At 35.5% G+C, this 14,395-nt stretch overlaps 1 protein-coding gene and 1 non-coding gene across 2 annotated transcripts; both read right to left on the bottom strand.

Moving 5' to 3' along the window:
• Positions 1-696: 696 nt before the first annotated feature.
• LOC110164408 (voltage-dependent anion-selective channel protein 2-like) lies at positions 697-13,875 on the bottom strand. The gene is made up of 9 exons (XM_020929439.2): positions 13,750-13,875; positions 12,116-12,187; positions 11,788-11,837; positions 10,836-10,988; positions 10,553-10,605; positions 9,204-9,431; positions 5,047-5,197; positions 4,137-4,194; positions 697-2,987 (listed from the first exon to the last, which is right to left on the bottom strand). The coding sequence occupies exons 2-9, from the start codon at positions 12,180-12,182 to the stop codon at positions 2,896-2,898; spliced, it is 852 nt and encodes a 283-aa protein (XP_020785098.1). The 5' UTR covers positions 12,183-12,187; positions 13,750-13,875; the 3' UTR covers positions 697-2,895.
• Positions 6,660-6,796, bottom strand: LOC129407956 (small nucleolar RNA SNORA8). The gene has a single exon (XR_008631791.1). It is a non-coding gene; the product is annotated as a small nucleolar RNA SNORA8 (small nucleolar RNA).
• Positions 13,876-14,395: the final 520 nt, after the last annotated feature.

The following is a 14,395-nucleotide window of genomic DNA, read 5'->3' as shown; positions in this document are numbered from 1 at the left end:
TGAATGTTGAAAAGAAAAAGAAAAGGGCAACATTTAAAGTCTAAATAGGCGACTTATGGATCCTTTCATTGCTGGTTTAATGACTGTTTTTCATTGTTTAAAACTTGAGTAATTCTAATTGTTCAGAGAGACACGATCATTCAGTCAACAATAAAATATCGTCATTAAAGTTCAATAATGGTTAAATCCACCTTTATTTTGCGATTTAGGAATAATGTCCATTGACTTGGGTCGTGAAGGTTAGTGACTTTTAAAATATGGGTCCCCAGAAAAAAAGTTTGGGAAACACTGGTATAAAACACTGGTCCAATGGCATGTTATTTTGTATTACGATATAGATTTTTGTCATTGTAAAAAGTTCAGTTGAAGAGACAAAAAGAAACTTAACTTTGTCTTATTAAATATCAAACAATATTAGATAATTCCTTTTAAGAATTACCATAGTTCCAAACAATTTTACATTATTTAAAATATTTAGAAAGAGAATCAAAGAATCAGATTTCAGAAAATGTTTGTACAGATCTAAACTACAGGGTTAATAGTTTGTTTTTTCTTTGTAAAGGAAATTGAATTACAGCCTTTGCCATTTACTAATTTGATTCAGTGGCGATTAATCTCGTTGCCCTGCTTCCTGTGATAATTAGCGGTCCACGATCAATTACGAATCGAATAAAAGGTAATGAGCTTTTCTACAGGTTTGTGGTGAAATTCAAATGTTTATTGCAAAGTTAGCACACACTCAAATCAGATGTAGTTTTGTCCAGATTCACAGTCCTCATAATCGTGATTGTTCATGAAGATTAGCACAAAAAAAAGAAAGAAAAAAACAGCAGTTGAAGGTGTAAATAGCTGGAATAAGTCACAAAAATGGTCAAAAATAAACTCATCTACAGTAAATATCAGGGGACGAACACTGGGACAATAAGTCGATCTTATAGGAGCACTGTGTAACTTTTTGGTTGGGAGTCCGTCACCTGCTCGTTTCTATGGATACGTCACTGCTCTGTCTGAAATGTTCCACAGTATGACATTAAAACAGCTCTACCTAGTTTTATAGCTCCAAAAATACCTAGAAAAACAGGGATTCTGACTGTGAGCGCCGTCCACAGATCTGACCTGTAACTGCGGTCTGCAAGAAGATAGAAAGGCTTAATGCCATACTGCGAAACATTCCAGACAAAGCAACAACATCTCCACAGAGAAAAGCAAAGTTAAGTTACAGAACGCAGCTTTAAATGTGCACTGTGTAACTTTTCTGGTAGAGATGTTATTGCTTTATCTCCAGTGTTCCAAAGAATGGCATTAAACTTTTCAATCTTCATAAAAAACGAGGAGGAGACGCCACCAGGTCGGTTTACGGGTGAGATCTGTGAAGAGGTGACCCCACTTACAGTTAAGCCGGGTGTAAACTGTGGGATTTTTGAGCCGATATTTCACTCGTGCAACAGTTGTCTTAATCGTGTGTTGTGCTTCGTGTCGTAAAAATGGAGTAACGAGAACCGATTAACACCTCACGACCAGCTTCCGATCGGCATTCGTAGGTCACAAAAATATCAAACCCGAAATCCAGTCGCCTCTCGTGAGGGTTTTCGAGAACATGAACTTTTAAACCCTGTGATTTGGTCGTACAGTTTGAGCTGGGGCCGAGTGAAACCATCGAAAATATCGCGCTGTGTATGTCCAGGACAAGAATGCACGTTTTTAAAAGGTATTTTCAAGCAATAAAAACACCCAATATTGAATAAATGCATCTTATACAAGTTTAATATCATATTGTGGAACATTACAGGTGCAGCATCTCCATGGTAGCAGCACCTCCAACCTGAAACTGTACGCAGTGTACCTTTAAACTCATGCTTTCTGAAATTGTTAGTTTGAAACATTCACACTGAGAAGATAAGACTAGATTATGAGATATATTTGGTTAAAAATTGTAATCCCTTTAAACGTGACAAAGCAATAGATCAGTTATAACATTTCATTATAAGAGTTTACCTTATCCAGGTAGGGCATCTGATTTAAAACGCATTTATAATCATTATTTAGTCTCCACCCCTGATGTTTACGGTTACAGTGAGTTTTCCGTTTACACAATATAATCGCCTCATCTCTGTGGGAGCATTTTTAACACGCGTTTTTTACAATTTATTCATTGATTTGGGATAAAAATGTGCAAAGAAAGTAAAAGATTAAGTAATTTCTAGATGTGCAAAAAGGTGGGTTACATTCTAGGTCATCACGCAGTCAGCAACTCAAGTAACTCTGGTTTAAATAAGCCTGGGTTAAATAAAAGAAGAGGATAGATAAAGATACATAAACTGACTTAAGATGGAAAAGTCAGTGACCGCAAGTGCTTGAGAACTGGGCATGTAGTTTAATAATCATACTTGTTTTAATTTAAACAGCTAAGGAAATGATAGAGAAAACTACAAAATGTCTAAATACATATGTTTTGTTTTGGTTTTTTGGTTGAAAATATGAAAATCTCCACAAATGTCCAATACAACTAGTGTTAATTACAATGTATGAAATTCAGTTATTCCCTTTTATTCAAAACACATTCTTTTGTTAAAATTATTTAGTGAACTTTGAGAAATCTGAAAAACTAGGATATCATTTGATAAAATTACTACATTTTGATAATAATTTGGAGCTCAAGTGTACGATAGACTTGCATACTTTGTTAAAACGTATTTTAAATAGCAGCTCTGTTCTTAAATTATCTCGAATCTATTTGGAAATCTCCTCAAATTGGTCAAATAAGCCCGTCTCACACGCAAATAAGTCTAGAAATATTTTAAATGCAGATAACTTCAGTCATTAGGTGAGAGTTTGATAAATTGTAGTTCTCTCTGTACATTTCCGTAGCTGTGGATAATTTGTTTTGAATCTTCCTCATGCCTCCAGTTCTAGACCCAGGCCGAGTTTGTGACCTCCAGCGTTGATGTTTTTGCCATCGACCAGAGCTGAAAGCACCAGCTTCATACCTGCAAATAAAAAAACACATTAAATCACATTGTACAGGACAGGAAAATGTCCTAAAAGGTAAATTATGACTGTGTAAAGGCGCACTATGTAACTTTTCTGGTGGACAGGTTTCTGCTTCACTCCATGGAGATGTAATTCATGGGTGATAACGCAGTTGCCATAGCAATAAACAACTGACAAAACAAAATATTATATCTTTTGAAATGAAAAAAAGCTGAAAATGGTACTGACAACAGGAAGCTGAAATACATGAATTGCAATACTTAGATCACGGGTGTCAAACATAGGGCCCAGGGGCTCCGAGACCTACTAAAATATTTAAATTATACTTTCTATTAAAATATTGGTAATTTTCTGTGCCGCTTAGCATAGCAGCGTCTCCAGCGCTTCTGTGCGTAGCCGCCTCCCAGTCATAAATGAAGACTCTCTTTCCAAAAGCTCTTAAAGGACGATTATTTTGACTGTTGACCGTGACACCCTCATCAGCAAAATGTCCAAAATAAGAAAAGTGGAGCCGAGTGCAGGATTTTCCAAAAAAAATACCTATTATATTATACCTATTTGCATACAAGTTCATGTTAAAACATTGTGTTAAAATTGCATTTTTCTTAAAGTTTCAGGTTGTTCATAATATTATAATAAGAAAGAGTTCATCAATTAAAAAAGATTTCTGTAATAGATTTACATTTCTCTGCACAAATATTTGAACTTATTGCTGTTTTTGGGGTATATATGCCATGAGTTTTTTGATTCAGCCCCTTTGGGATAAAAGTAGGTTGGATACTGCCCACCAGACCAAAATGAGTTTGACACCCCTGACCTAGATTGTTCTACCATATGGCAAAAAGTGAAGGTGAATTTAAAAAAATAAAAAAATAAATAAAAAAAGACTTTATTTAAATGTAAAAATACCACCTAGTAACATCATGCAGTGGGACAAAACATTTGAACTCAGAATCACTTTTGTGAATAAAATCAAACACAAACTTCTATCTTTGAAAGTGCATATAGGGCCTTAAACAGAGGAGGGCTGAGTGAAAATATTTTAGTGTGTGTTGAATCATGTAATAAAATGACTTCGCCATTAATAAAGATTTTAACATTCAACATTGGGTGTAATTCATATAAAAAAAAATCCTGAAACTCACCAGGCCTCAGATTCTGGCTGTAGCCGATTCCTACCAGACTGGCATTGTTCACTTTGGCCTAAAAAAAGCAAAAAAATTAGGAGAGGAAATCAGTATTACATTTTAAAACCAACCCCACATGCAAAATAGAAAAATGTGAATTTGCATCATGTATTATTTGCAAGATATCTTCAAACAACACATTTGATAGTAAGAAAAAACACTGATGAAAAAAAACAAAAGAAACTTGCAGTGTAATCTCCTAAATGTAGGCCAAATGTAGGGTATCATTAAGAAGTTTACGATACAATGCATAGGCCCCGATACGATAAGTTTTTCAATTCAATAGGATTTGATGATATATTTCAAACTGATTTGATACGGTTTAGTGTAAAATAAAAGGCTAAATCAAGGCTGTGATTCTACAAGTTTGTGCAAAGTTAATATGAAAAACACCCACTTTACTCATCAAAACATGGAAAATGCCAACACGACTGTATCTCTTACACAAAATAATTTAGTAAAATATCCCTAAAAATACTCTTGGCAATATATCAATACAGTAACAATATCGTGGGCTGCTGTATCATCAAATTAAACGAGACAATATACCGATATTTCAATATTTTTACGCATCTCCTAGTCAAATGTGAAATTTACTTAAAAAATGATCTGATCTGAATAACTCCAACAGGGCATGCCGTGTGTTCTTGTGGCTTTAACTGGTTTTGAGCGTGCTTTGCGATATTTTAAAGCATTTTACATTATGTCTACATGTGGAAAACATGCTTTGGAAACTACAACAGTCAATTTTTGCTTGATGCCCTCAAACCGACAGCAGAGGACGCTCTTTTGTCACCACTGTCCACGTCAGCTGTAAAAACACCGTAGCTTTTATAGTTTGTACAGATAACACAGGGGCGGGTCTCACAGATATAGATGCGTCTGGGTCGAGTTGGTATTTGGCTGCGATTCCGAAGCAGGTCCCGTTGCTCCCGGCGCTCCAGGCCAAGTCCACCGCCGTCTCCAGCTTATCGTTCACCTTTTGGTAAATGGATCCACCAAACTCGCTGCCGTCTTTACTGTAAAATATGTGTTTAACAAGGATGAGTCAAAAGTATTACCAAAATGTTCCACAGTGACCACGTCAGTTTCAGTTTCAGCCACTTTCAGTCTCTTTAATACAGAAACCTAAAGGTGGGCCACCCATTGTCTAAAATAACCTGGACTATACAATGAAATAACTCTGACTTTTATGATAATACAACGACAACTACTTATTTTACATAGTTTATTATCTTGAAATTATACAGAAATATCTTCAAATTGATCAAATAAACCCGTCTCATATGCAAATAAGTCCAGAATTGTTTTAAATCTACATTATTTCTGTAGGTGTGGAAATTTGTTTTGTTTTCAATCTTCCTCATGCCTCCAGTTTTAGACTAAGGCTGTGTTTGTGACGTCCATTTTATAAAAACAGGCAGTCACTAACATTTATACTAGGGTTGGGCGTTATCCAAATTTTGATACCGTTAAACCTTCTCAGGATTTTACCGCGGTATACCGTATTACCAACATGTTTTAATATGACTTTGGTAAGATACAAAGCCGAACTGCTGTACAGTCTGTGCATATGACCTGCAGATTTATAATCAGTGAAAAGTTTCACATGAACCGTCTCCAACACGATACACACACACAACAGACTCACCATCAGCAGCACATTCTCTGTCACAGAAAGAACACTCATATTCCACTGAGTCGTGTCCTTTAGTCTGACAGAAGCTGAACCACATCAGCGCACAAGGAAAGAGCTGTTTTTATCGATGCTTTCAGTTTATGCAAATTAGCCACGCAGTTTTAAGTTTTGTTTCTGTAAATCGTAAAGAAATATGGCCTGAAGCCAAAATGCTGCCAAATTGCAGAAGTACTAGAATTTTTTGGGTACCAGCTCTCTTGTCGGTCTCCCTTATGAGCGTCATGTGACAATGAAACAAAACTAATCGAACGTCATCTCCCCACGCAGTTAAAAGAAACATTATAAACACTATTAGTTTTAATGATAGTATTAAACTGAAAATACAACCACACATTCATTTGTGCTGAGCAAACAAATGTAGGTAGCAATTATAATATTAAATGAGGTCCTTATGTGCTGCAGATTTTTTAAATGACGGTAATGAAATTATACTTTTTGATAACGCAGGATACTGTAACACTGTATTACCGCCCAACCCTAACTTATTCTCCATAAACTGAATGAACTGATATTATTCAAATAAAAATACCACCATTATTTTAACAAAATCAATGGAAAACACTGCAGAACCCAAATTAATTTGCACAAAATCATGAGGGAGTAAGGGAATATGGTAAGCTTAAATTTCGTACACTGTAACAAGCAGCAGCAGTTGCATTTGAAAGAAATATTTATATATGTATGAAACTAAAAAATTTTGTAGACCCAAACTCGCTGCCATCTTCACTGAAAAATATATTGCAAGAACTTGAGAAAATTGAAATCTATTTAAATGCAATGGAAACTGTCTGAACACATTAACCAGGACTCCACACACCACAGCACAGAGACCAACGATGCCTAATGTTCAATTTCTTTAGCACTGACTTTTGAACAAACCAGCAGATGGCGCTGTTGGCTGCAGATACCACACAGTGCTTTTGATCCAATCTTTAAAACATGATGTGTATTTATGATTATGTATTTATTTCATATAGTATAAAAAGACATCAACAGTGTCACAAGATCAAACATACAAGAAATTAATGAAAAGAAGCAGAAAGAAGAGTAATCTTACGTTATCTGCCCCCTTTTCCCTTTTCCAGACAAAACATTAACACAGATTGTTACTAATTATGATCATCTTGTCATAAATTGATCCACCAAACTCAATGACAACTTTAACGCAAAATTGTAAAAAATAAACCAGATCAGTGGAGCCGATTAGTAAGTAGGCAGCACCCTGCATATTTAAGCTGACTTCTCTCTCACACAGAAAACACCCTGTTCCTGTTGTGATGTCATGTGGTACAGGAAGTGCTCCACTGTGTTTTTAAACTTCATAAACCTTTGCTATAATCATATGGATGATTTCAGCCCTGGAAATGCCAATCTCTACTGAACTAAAAGGTAAAATGTAGCTCTTAACTTGAAAAACACACCTTCATGACATCACAGGGTGGAACAGAGCATTTTGACCTTTGAGATGTAGATAAACTAATAATAAAGGGTTACTTGAACATGTGTGAATGAAGCGAAACAAGATTAAAAGCTCACAATAGTCAATTTTGTGTAATATAGGACCTTTAGTCAAATTGAGAAGGTCTACATTCATACCTGAGTCAGTAAAAACGTGATTTAGGGCAGAGCTCAGATTTGTTCACATCATCTAAAACTGTAGCAGAGTTTAACCATTATTGTTACATGTTCATATTGTTATTTTATAGTAAGACTGGAATAAATGGCCCTCAGCACTAATATAAATAGAATACAGGATTTGTAGACAATCTCAGAACATAGTATAGTGGGCAAAAATAAGAACAGGGACATTTTTAGGCTCGTACACAGCTTTAAAACTGCTTTTTTTGCATCGGTGTGAAAGCACAGTCAATAATAATGCTGCTAAAAGCTCTTGCTCCTGGGTTTACGGATCAATAAAATACTTTATTATTAGATACAGACAGCGCACAGGACTCTGATTTTGCAACAATAGTTTTTTACAATACAGACGGGGAGGAATTACATGCATTTATTAACAAGAATTAATTTGTTGAGTGGCCCAGTTTTAACATAAAAGTATTGAATCATTATATAACCATCTCTGTATAGTAAGATTATCATAGGTTTAATTACAATTTGATTTAAAAAACGGGGGAAAATTAAGTGACAAATTTTAAGATCATATCCTGTACAGGGGTATGATTTTGAAGAATAAATAAATAAATAGTAACTTTTCTGACAAATACAGTGCAATTGTGTCTAGATTTGCAGTTTATATTTAAAAAGTAGGATTCTGTTTCAGGGTGAACATTGAAAACACCTGAAGGAGCATTAAGACCTGACTGAAATCTGAACTGAAAAACTAATACGAGAATCCCATGCATTTCAGAACATGTTTGTAGAGGCTTAAACTACAGATACAAGATATTTAAATACAAAGTTTGGATATTTTGCTCTTTGCGTAGGTCAGTATTATCTAAATAAATCCAGCCTTTACAATTTGCTAATTTTGTCAACTTAAATTTAGATTTTGATTTGACTGCAATGTATTTTGTAGCCCCAATATACTGTTTTAGATTTTTTATTTTATTTTTTTTGAGTGAAAAGGGGAGAGATATATGGTTATAAATCCGTGTATCATTCCTTCATTCGTTCTTCAAAATAAAACCAAAAATAAGAAAACGAAACAACAATTTTTCTCATTATTTGTCTCCAAAACCAAAATGAAAAAACAGATGATTTCTTTTTTCAGTTTTCGATTTTGTGGTTAAATGAATAATGAAAAAAAACAGATAACGGCCGTTTCCCATTTCCGTGACTTAAACTGCGATGCTGCTCTAAAACAGGACAGAACCAGGTCTAAAACAGGACAGAACCAGGACAGAACCAGGACAGAACCAGGACAGAACCAGGACAGAACCAGGACTGAACCAGGACTGAACCAGGACTGAACCAGGACTGAACCAGGACAGAACCAGGACAGAACCAGGACTGAACCAGGACTGAACCAGGACTGAACCAGGACTGAACCAGGACTGGCCCGGAGGTGCACAAATGTAGACTGTCGGGTGATCAGGACTGAGACCGGGACCAGACCGGGATTTTGGTTTGGGAGACAAATAATGAAGAAAATAGTAGTTTTTTTGTTTTCTTATTTTTGTTTTTATTTTGAAAATCAAATGAACGAATAATACGCCGATTATTATACTTAACTATAATACTTACTATGACTGCTCCTTTTCATTCACTTTGACGTATGAAACATTATTATTCTATATCCATCTTAAATTAATGAAACAAAACTTTAATGAGAAAATAAATAAATAGAAATATAATATGAAACTTACACGTTGGTATGGAGCTGGAAGTCCCCGGTCCTGTATCCCACGGCGATGTTGCTGTGGGTCACTTTGGATTTGGCCGAGTCGATGGTCATCTGGTACCCGGCGAGCCAGCCCTCGTACCCGGCCACGCCCCCTCCCTGGATGGTGGGTCCCGCGAAGTCCAGGTCCACGTCAATACCCACGTTTAGGAACTCACGCTTGTACGCTCCCCGCACCTTACCACTCTTCTTACTGCAGATTCAGAAACACCAGTTACATCAGTACTGTTTAAAAGGTGCACTGTGTAACTGAGTAACCCTCCACCAGAAAAGTTACACAATGTACCTTTAACTCCTGTTATCACCAATATTACTACACCAGCTCAAGGAGAACTATTACTCCTACTTAAACCAGTAATCCGAATGAATATACAGTTAGTAAAGTAAAATAAACTGTCAATGATCGAGAGGTCTACAGCCATAGTCATAAAGCGTGTGGTTTGAAGCTCTTTTCAGGCTTTTTGGGTCTAAAGGTGGGTCTAAAGGTGGGTCTAAAGGTGGGTCTAAAGGTGGGTCTAAAGGTGGGTCTAAAGGTGGGTCTAAAGGTGTGTCTATGTTAGACCTATGTTAGACCTATGTTAGACCTATGTTAGACCTATGTTAGACCTATGTTAGACCTATGTTAGACCCATCTAAGACCCATCTAAGACCCATCTAAGACCCATCTAAGACCCATCTAAGACCCATCTAAGTCCCATCTAAGTCCCATCTAAGACCTATCTTAGCTCTTTTCAGGCTTTGTGGGTCTAAGATAGATCTAAGATAGGTCTAAGATAGGTCTAAGCTGGGTCTGAGCTGGGTCTGAGCTGGGTCTGAGTCTGAGCTGAGTCTAAGGTGGGTCTAAGATAGACCTATCGTGGGTCTAAGATAAGGTCTAAGATAAAGTCTGAGCTGAGTCTAAGGTGGGTCCAAGATAGACCTATCGTGGGTCTAAGATAAGGTCTAAGATAAGGTCTAAGATAAGGTCTAAGATAAGGTCTAAGATAAGGTCTAAGATAAGGTCTAAGATAAGGTCTAAGATAAGGTCTAAGATAAGGTCTAAGATAAGGTCTGAGCTGAGTCTAAGGTGGGTCTATGGTTGGTGTAAGGTGGGTTTAAAATGGGTCTAAGCTAGGTCTAAGATGGGTCTAAGGTGGGTCTAAATTGGAACTTGTCTTTATTTAAAATCATACATTTGATATTGGAAGCCATTTTTATTTCTTTTAATAAGAAAAAATAAGATTTGGTGAAAATTGTGATAAATTAATCCAATGGGGAAAAACAAGACACTTTTTGTACAAATAAAGCAGATTATAATAAAAAGCGTACACATACCCAGTGTTTGGACAAAAAGTAGTTTCAAAGTTGAGTTTCAGGCCTTTAGTAATCTGGAATGAAGAACATGTCATGGTTACATCTCAAGAAAAGTCCTCAAAATGGCACCTATAAACAGGAAGCTAAAGACATTACTACAAAATCTGCAAAGTGCATTAAATAGTAACGGTAAATCAGATACAAATCATAATTTCTGAGTTTGAACATGATCTCTAAAAATAAAAATTTAACTTAACGAAAACATTAGAAAAATATGAAATCATTTTGTGATTTGTGTGTGTACCTTGTCTTCGATGCAGACTTCAGTCCCCAGTGTGTTTTCTGTGGTCCATTTCTCAGTAAAAGTCAAACCGTATTCCGACCATTTGTACTTTGTCTCCAGAGCTCCAGTCACTTTACTGGTGTCGGTGTTGGACGATCCAGTGGTTTTGAACTCCTACAGGAAGATAATTTAAATATTTGAAGCATGAAAGATGATAAAGTATTGAGAAGAAAGGCTGAATCATTAGAAAGGAAGGGACGAGATACAATTTCTATAAGACAAGACTGGATCTATGAAAACGAGACAAGACATGATTTTGACATTTTTTTCTATAAATGAATTGTGCAATCAAGTTTTTAATTTTCTTCTCACAATTTTTTTTTAAATCTTACTTTATTTAATATTTTTGCTGTAGTGCTGCTTTTTGTGAGTACAGCTTCTCAAAAAATGTATATCGTCAAAGGAAAAAAATCTCACAAGATTTTTTCAGTATGTGCACAATCTTGTGGCAATTTTGTTTTGCAAGATCTTATGGTTTGAGATCTTGTCACTTCCCAAATCATTAAAGAAATATATTTTGTTTCCAATAGATAGTGCAGTTTACAATCAGCTTTGTAATTTCCCATTTCAAACAGTTTAAACAAGTTTTACATGATAGACCAGGTACACATACCTGAATAATTGCAATCATTGAACTAATAATTTGATTTGATTGCATTTAACCATACTCCCACATTGAGAAGCCACATATCAGTAATAAAAGTATTTTGCTTTTTCACTCAGACTATCACTGTAACAACGCAAACTGGTACAAATAAATAATCCTCCTTAATTTTTTAAAGATTTTAATTAACTAGTGTTGTGACTAAAGCAGGAATATGAAGGCCAAAGCACTGCAGTGGTTTCACACAAAGCTTTACCAAGTCAAGGAATAGGTACAAATAAATCTTTAATTCTTGATGACGTAACTTACCACACCATTTGTAGATTTTGTTTTCACGTCAAGTTTGATCAGACCAAATCCTACAGACATAAAACGACTGATTAAAACAAGCTACAGAAACAACAAATTACAAAACACAATGACCACTGACAGTTAATGTGACTTTAAAAAGACAAAAATTAATATTTCTATTGTATTTAACCGAACTATTTTTAAAGGTCCAATAATGTCAACGGAAATCAGTGGGAAAAGTACCACCTCCTCTACAGACTCTACATTAGCGACACTGTTTTGAATACAGAACTGAAGTGTTTATAGTTAATATAGTCACATATGTCATTGGAAAATCGGCAGTTACCGTATCCTTTGTTGAAAATGTCTTTAGCGGATTTTCCCAGATCTGCGAAGGCGGGAGGAATTGCCATGACGCCTGTAGATGAAAATAATAATGTTAAAAGGTTTGGTTGAGGGTCTGTCACCTGCTTGTTTCTATGGATACATCATTGCTCTGCTTGGAATGTTCCGCAGTGTGACATTAACTAGCTCTACTTCACATTTAACCAGTTACAGGTGGTTTTATAGCTCAAAAATACCCAAAAGACCAACTTGTTCTACGGATATATGTCATTGCTTTGCCTGGAATGTTTTACAGTATGACATTAAGCAAATATACCTTACTTTTATTCAATTACAGCTCAAATATACCTAGAAAAACAGGCATTCTGACTGTGAGCTGGGTCGCCTCTCCATAGATCTGACCTGTAACTTGGTCTGATTTGGTCTCGATGAAGATAGAAAGGTTTAATGCCATACTGTGAAACATTTCAGAGTAGGCAATAACAACAGAAAAGTTATACAATTATACAAATCACCTTTAATTAGAGTTCAAAATAAAAAAAACAAACAGGAAAACACTCATTTAAATATAAAGCTCCTTCTGATTGGAACAATCTTTCTTCATCGATTTGTACATTAACTTCAGTCCCTTCATTTAAAAATGCTCTTGTTCAGTATTTACAGAACCCATGTAATTGTTTGTGATCATTTTGTTGAATTTTTGTTGTTCATCTTGTTGTGATTATCTTTGAACTCTGGTTTTGTTTTTTCTTCAAACTTGTTTTATTATATGTAAAACTGTCAAGTGTGTGTGAGTGTGTGTGTGTGTGTGTGAGTGTGAGTGAGTGTGTGAGTGAGTGTGTGAGTGAGTGAGTGAGTGAGTGTGAGTGAGTGAGTGAGTGAGTGAGTGAGTGAGTGAGTGAGTGAGTGAGTGAGTGTGAGTGAGTTGTGCTGATTTTGTTGTTTTCATGCTTTTTTTTTTTTTTTTTTTTATGTATTTATCCTACTGTCTGCCCTACTGTATCTGTTTTTTGTTGTTGTGAGGACTTCCACGAAAACGAGATGGCAAGACATCTCAAGAGGCTTATCCTCCAAATAAATAAATAAATAAATAAATTCTAAATTGAAATAACATCAAAATGACAAAAATAAACCACACATTTTTACATCTTGGAAGATAAATCGCAACTTTTAATTAATTATTTTGAAAGTGAAACTGTTACTAAGCTATTACAAAGTCAAAACGTGATCATTATAATTGAATTCTTTAAGTTATTGTGTTTCAAAGTGGCTTTAGTTTGTTATCACCTTGGCCAGATTCTGACAAACGAGGCAAAGGTGCGTGACCAGGCGACAATAATCCTTTATAAGTTGGTTAATCCTGCAATTATAATGAAACTGCTAACAAACAAATAACAGAACCAGCTCTCTAAATCAAAATGAGTGACTAAACTGTTTAAATTTTTGGAGAAATGTCATAAAAAAGGTACATTTACGTAACTCGTGCGGTATAGTAAAGTGAACCTGACCGTAGAGGGGGCGTATATGTCACGCACACAGAAGCTAGCTTTGTCTTTTAGCATCTCACCTTCAAAAATCAAACCCAAAAAGCAAAATGATCTGAAACTACCTGATTGGAAATGTTGGTTCACTTACCGTTTATAGTCGTAAATGTGTCTAAAAACGCTAAATTAAACAAAGAGAGAGTAAATTGTGCAAGCCGGTGTAGGACGATATGAAGGAGAGCTGACCTCGCACCGCAGGACCCCAGATACAGCTGTCCCACACGCGCCTGTCTAAAATGGCTGCCAAGGAATGCAAAAGCAAAATAAAAGTTGTTTTCTACATTTAACATATTGCATACCTATTCTAAACATATTATCTTTAGACATTTAAAGTCTATAATTATTCATTTGCGTACTGTTAAAAGCTTGAAGCAAAGTATTTGCTAATTAATATAACATTATAGAATAAAATAATAAAAAACACCCAAATTACACCAAACTTGAATCACAAACCACAGCTTTTTTTTTTTTTTTCATTCATACTATTTAGAGCAGTGTTTCGCCAGTGTTTTTCTGGGGACCCATATTTTAAAAGTCCGAAACCTTCACGACCCAAGTCAATAGACATTATTCATAAATCACAAAATAAAAATAGAACTGGCCATTATTGATGAGGATATTTTATTGTTGATTGAGTGATTGTGTCTCTCTGAACAATTAGTATTACTCAAGTTTTAAATAATGAAAAACAGTCATTGAAGCAGCAATAAAAGGATCCATAAGTCGCCTATTTGGAC

The sequence above is a fragment of the Boleophthalmus pectinirostris genome, unplaced genomic scaffold (assembly GCF_026225935.1).
Source record: "Boleophthalmus pectinirostris isolate CB_2022bp ecotype Guang Dong unplaced genomic scaffold, ASM2622593v1 HiC_scaffold_14, whole genome shotgun sequence".
NCBI classification, from domain to species: domain Eukaryota; kingdom Metazoa; phylum Chordata; class Actinopteri; order Gobiiformes; family Gobiidae; genus Boleophthalmus; species Boleophthalmus pectinirostris.
The sequence above is the reverse complement of the archived record's forward strand: the minus strand, read 5'-3'. Positions and strand labels throughout refer to the sequence as shown.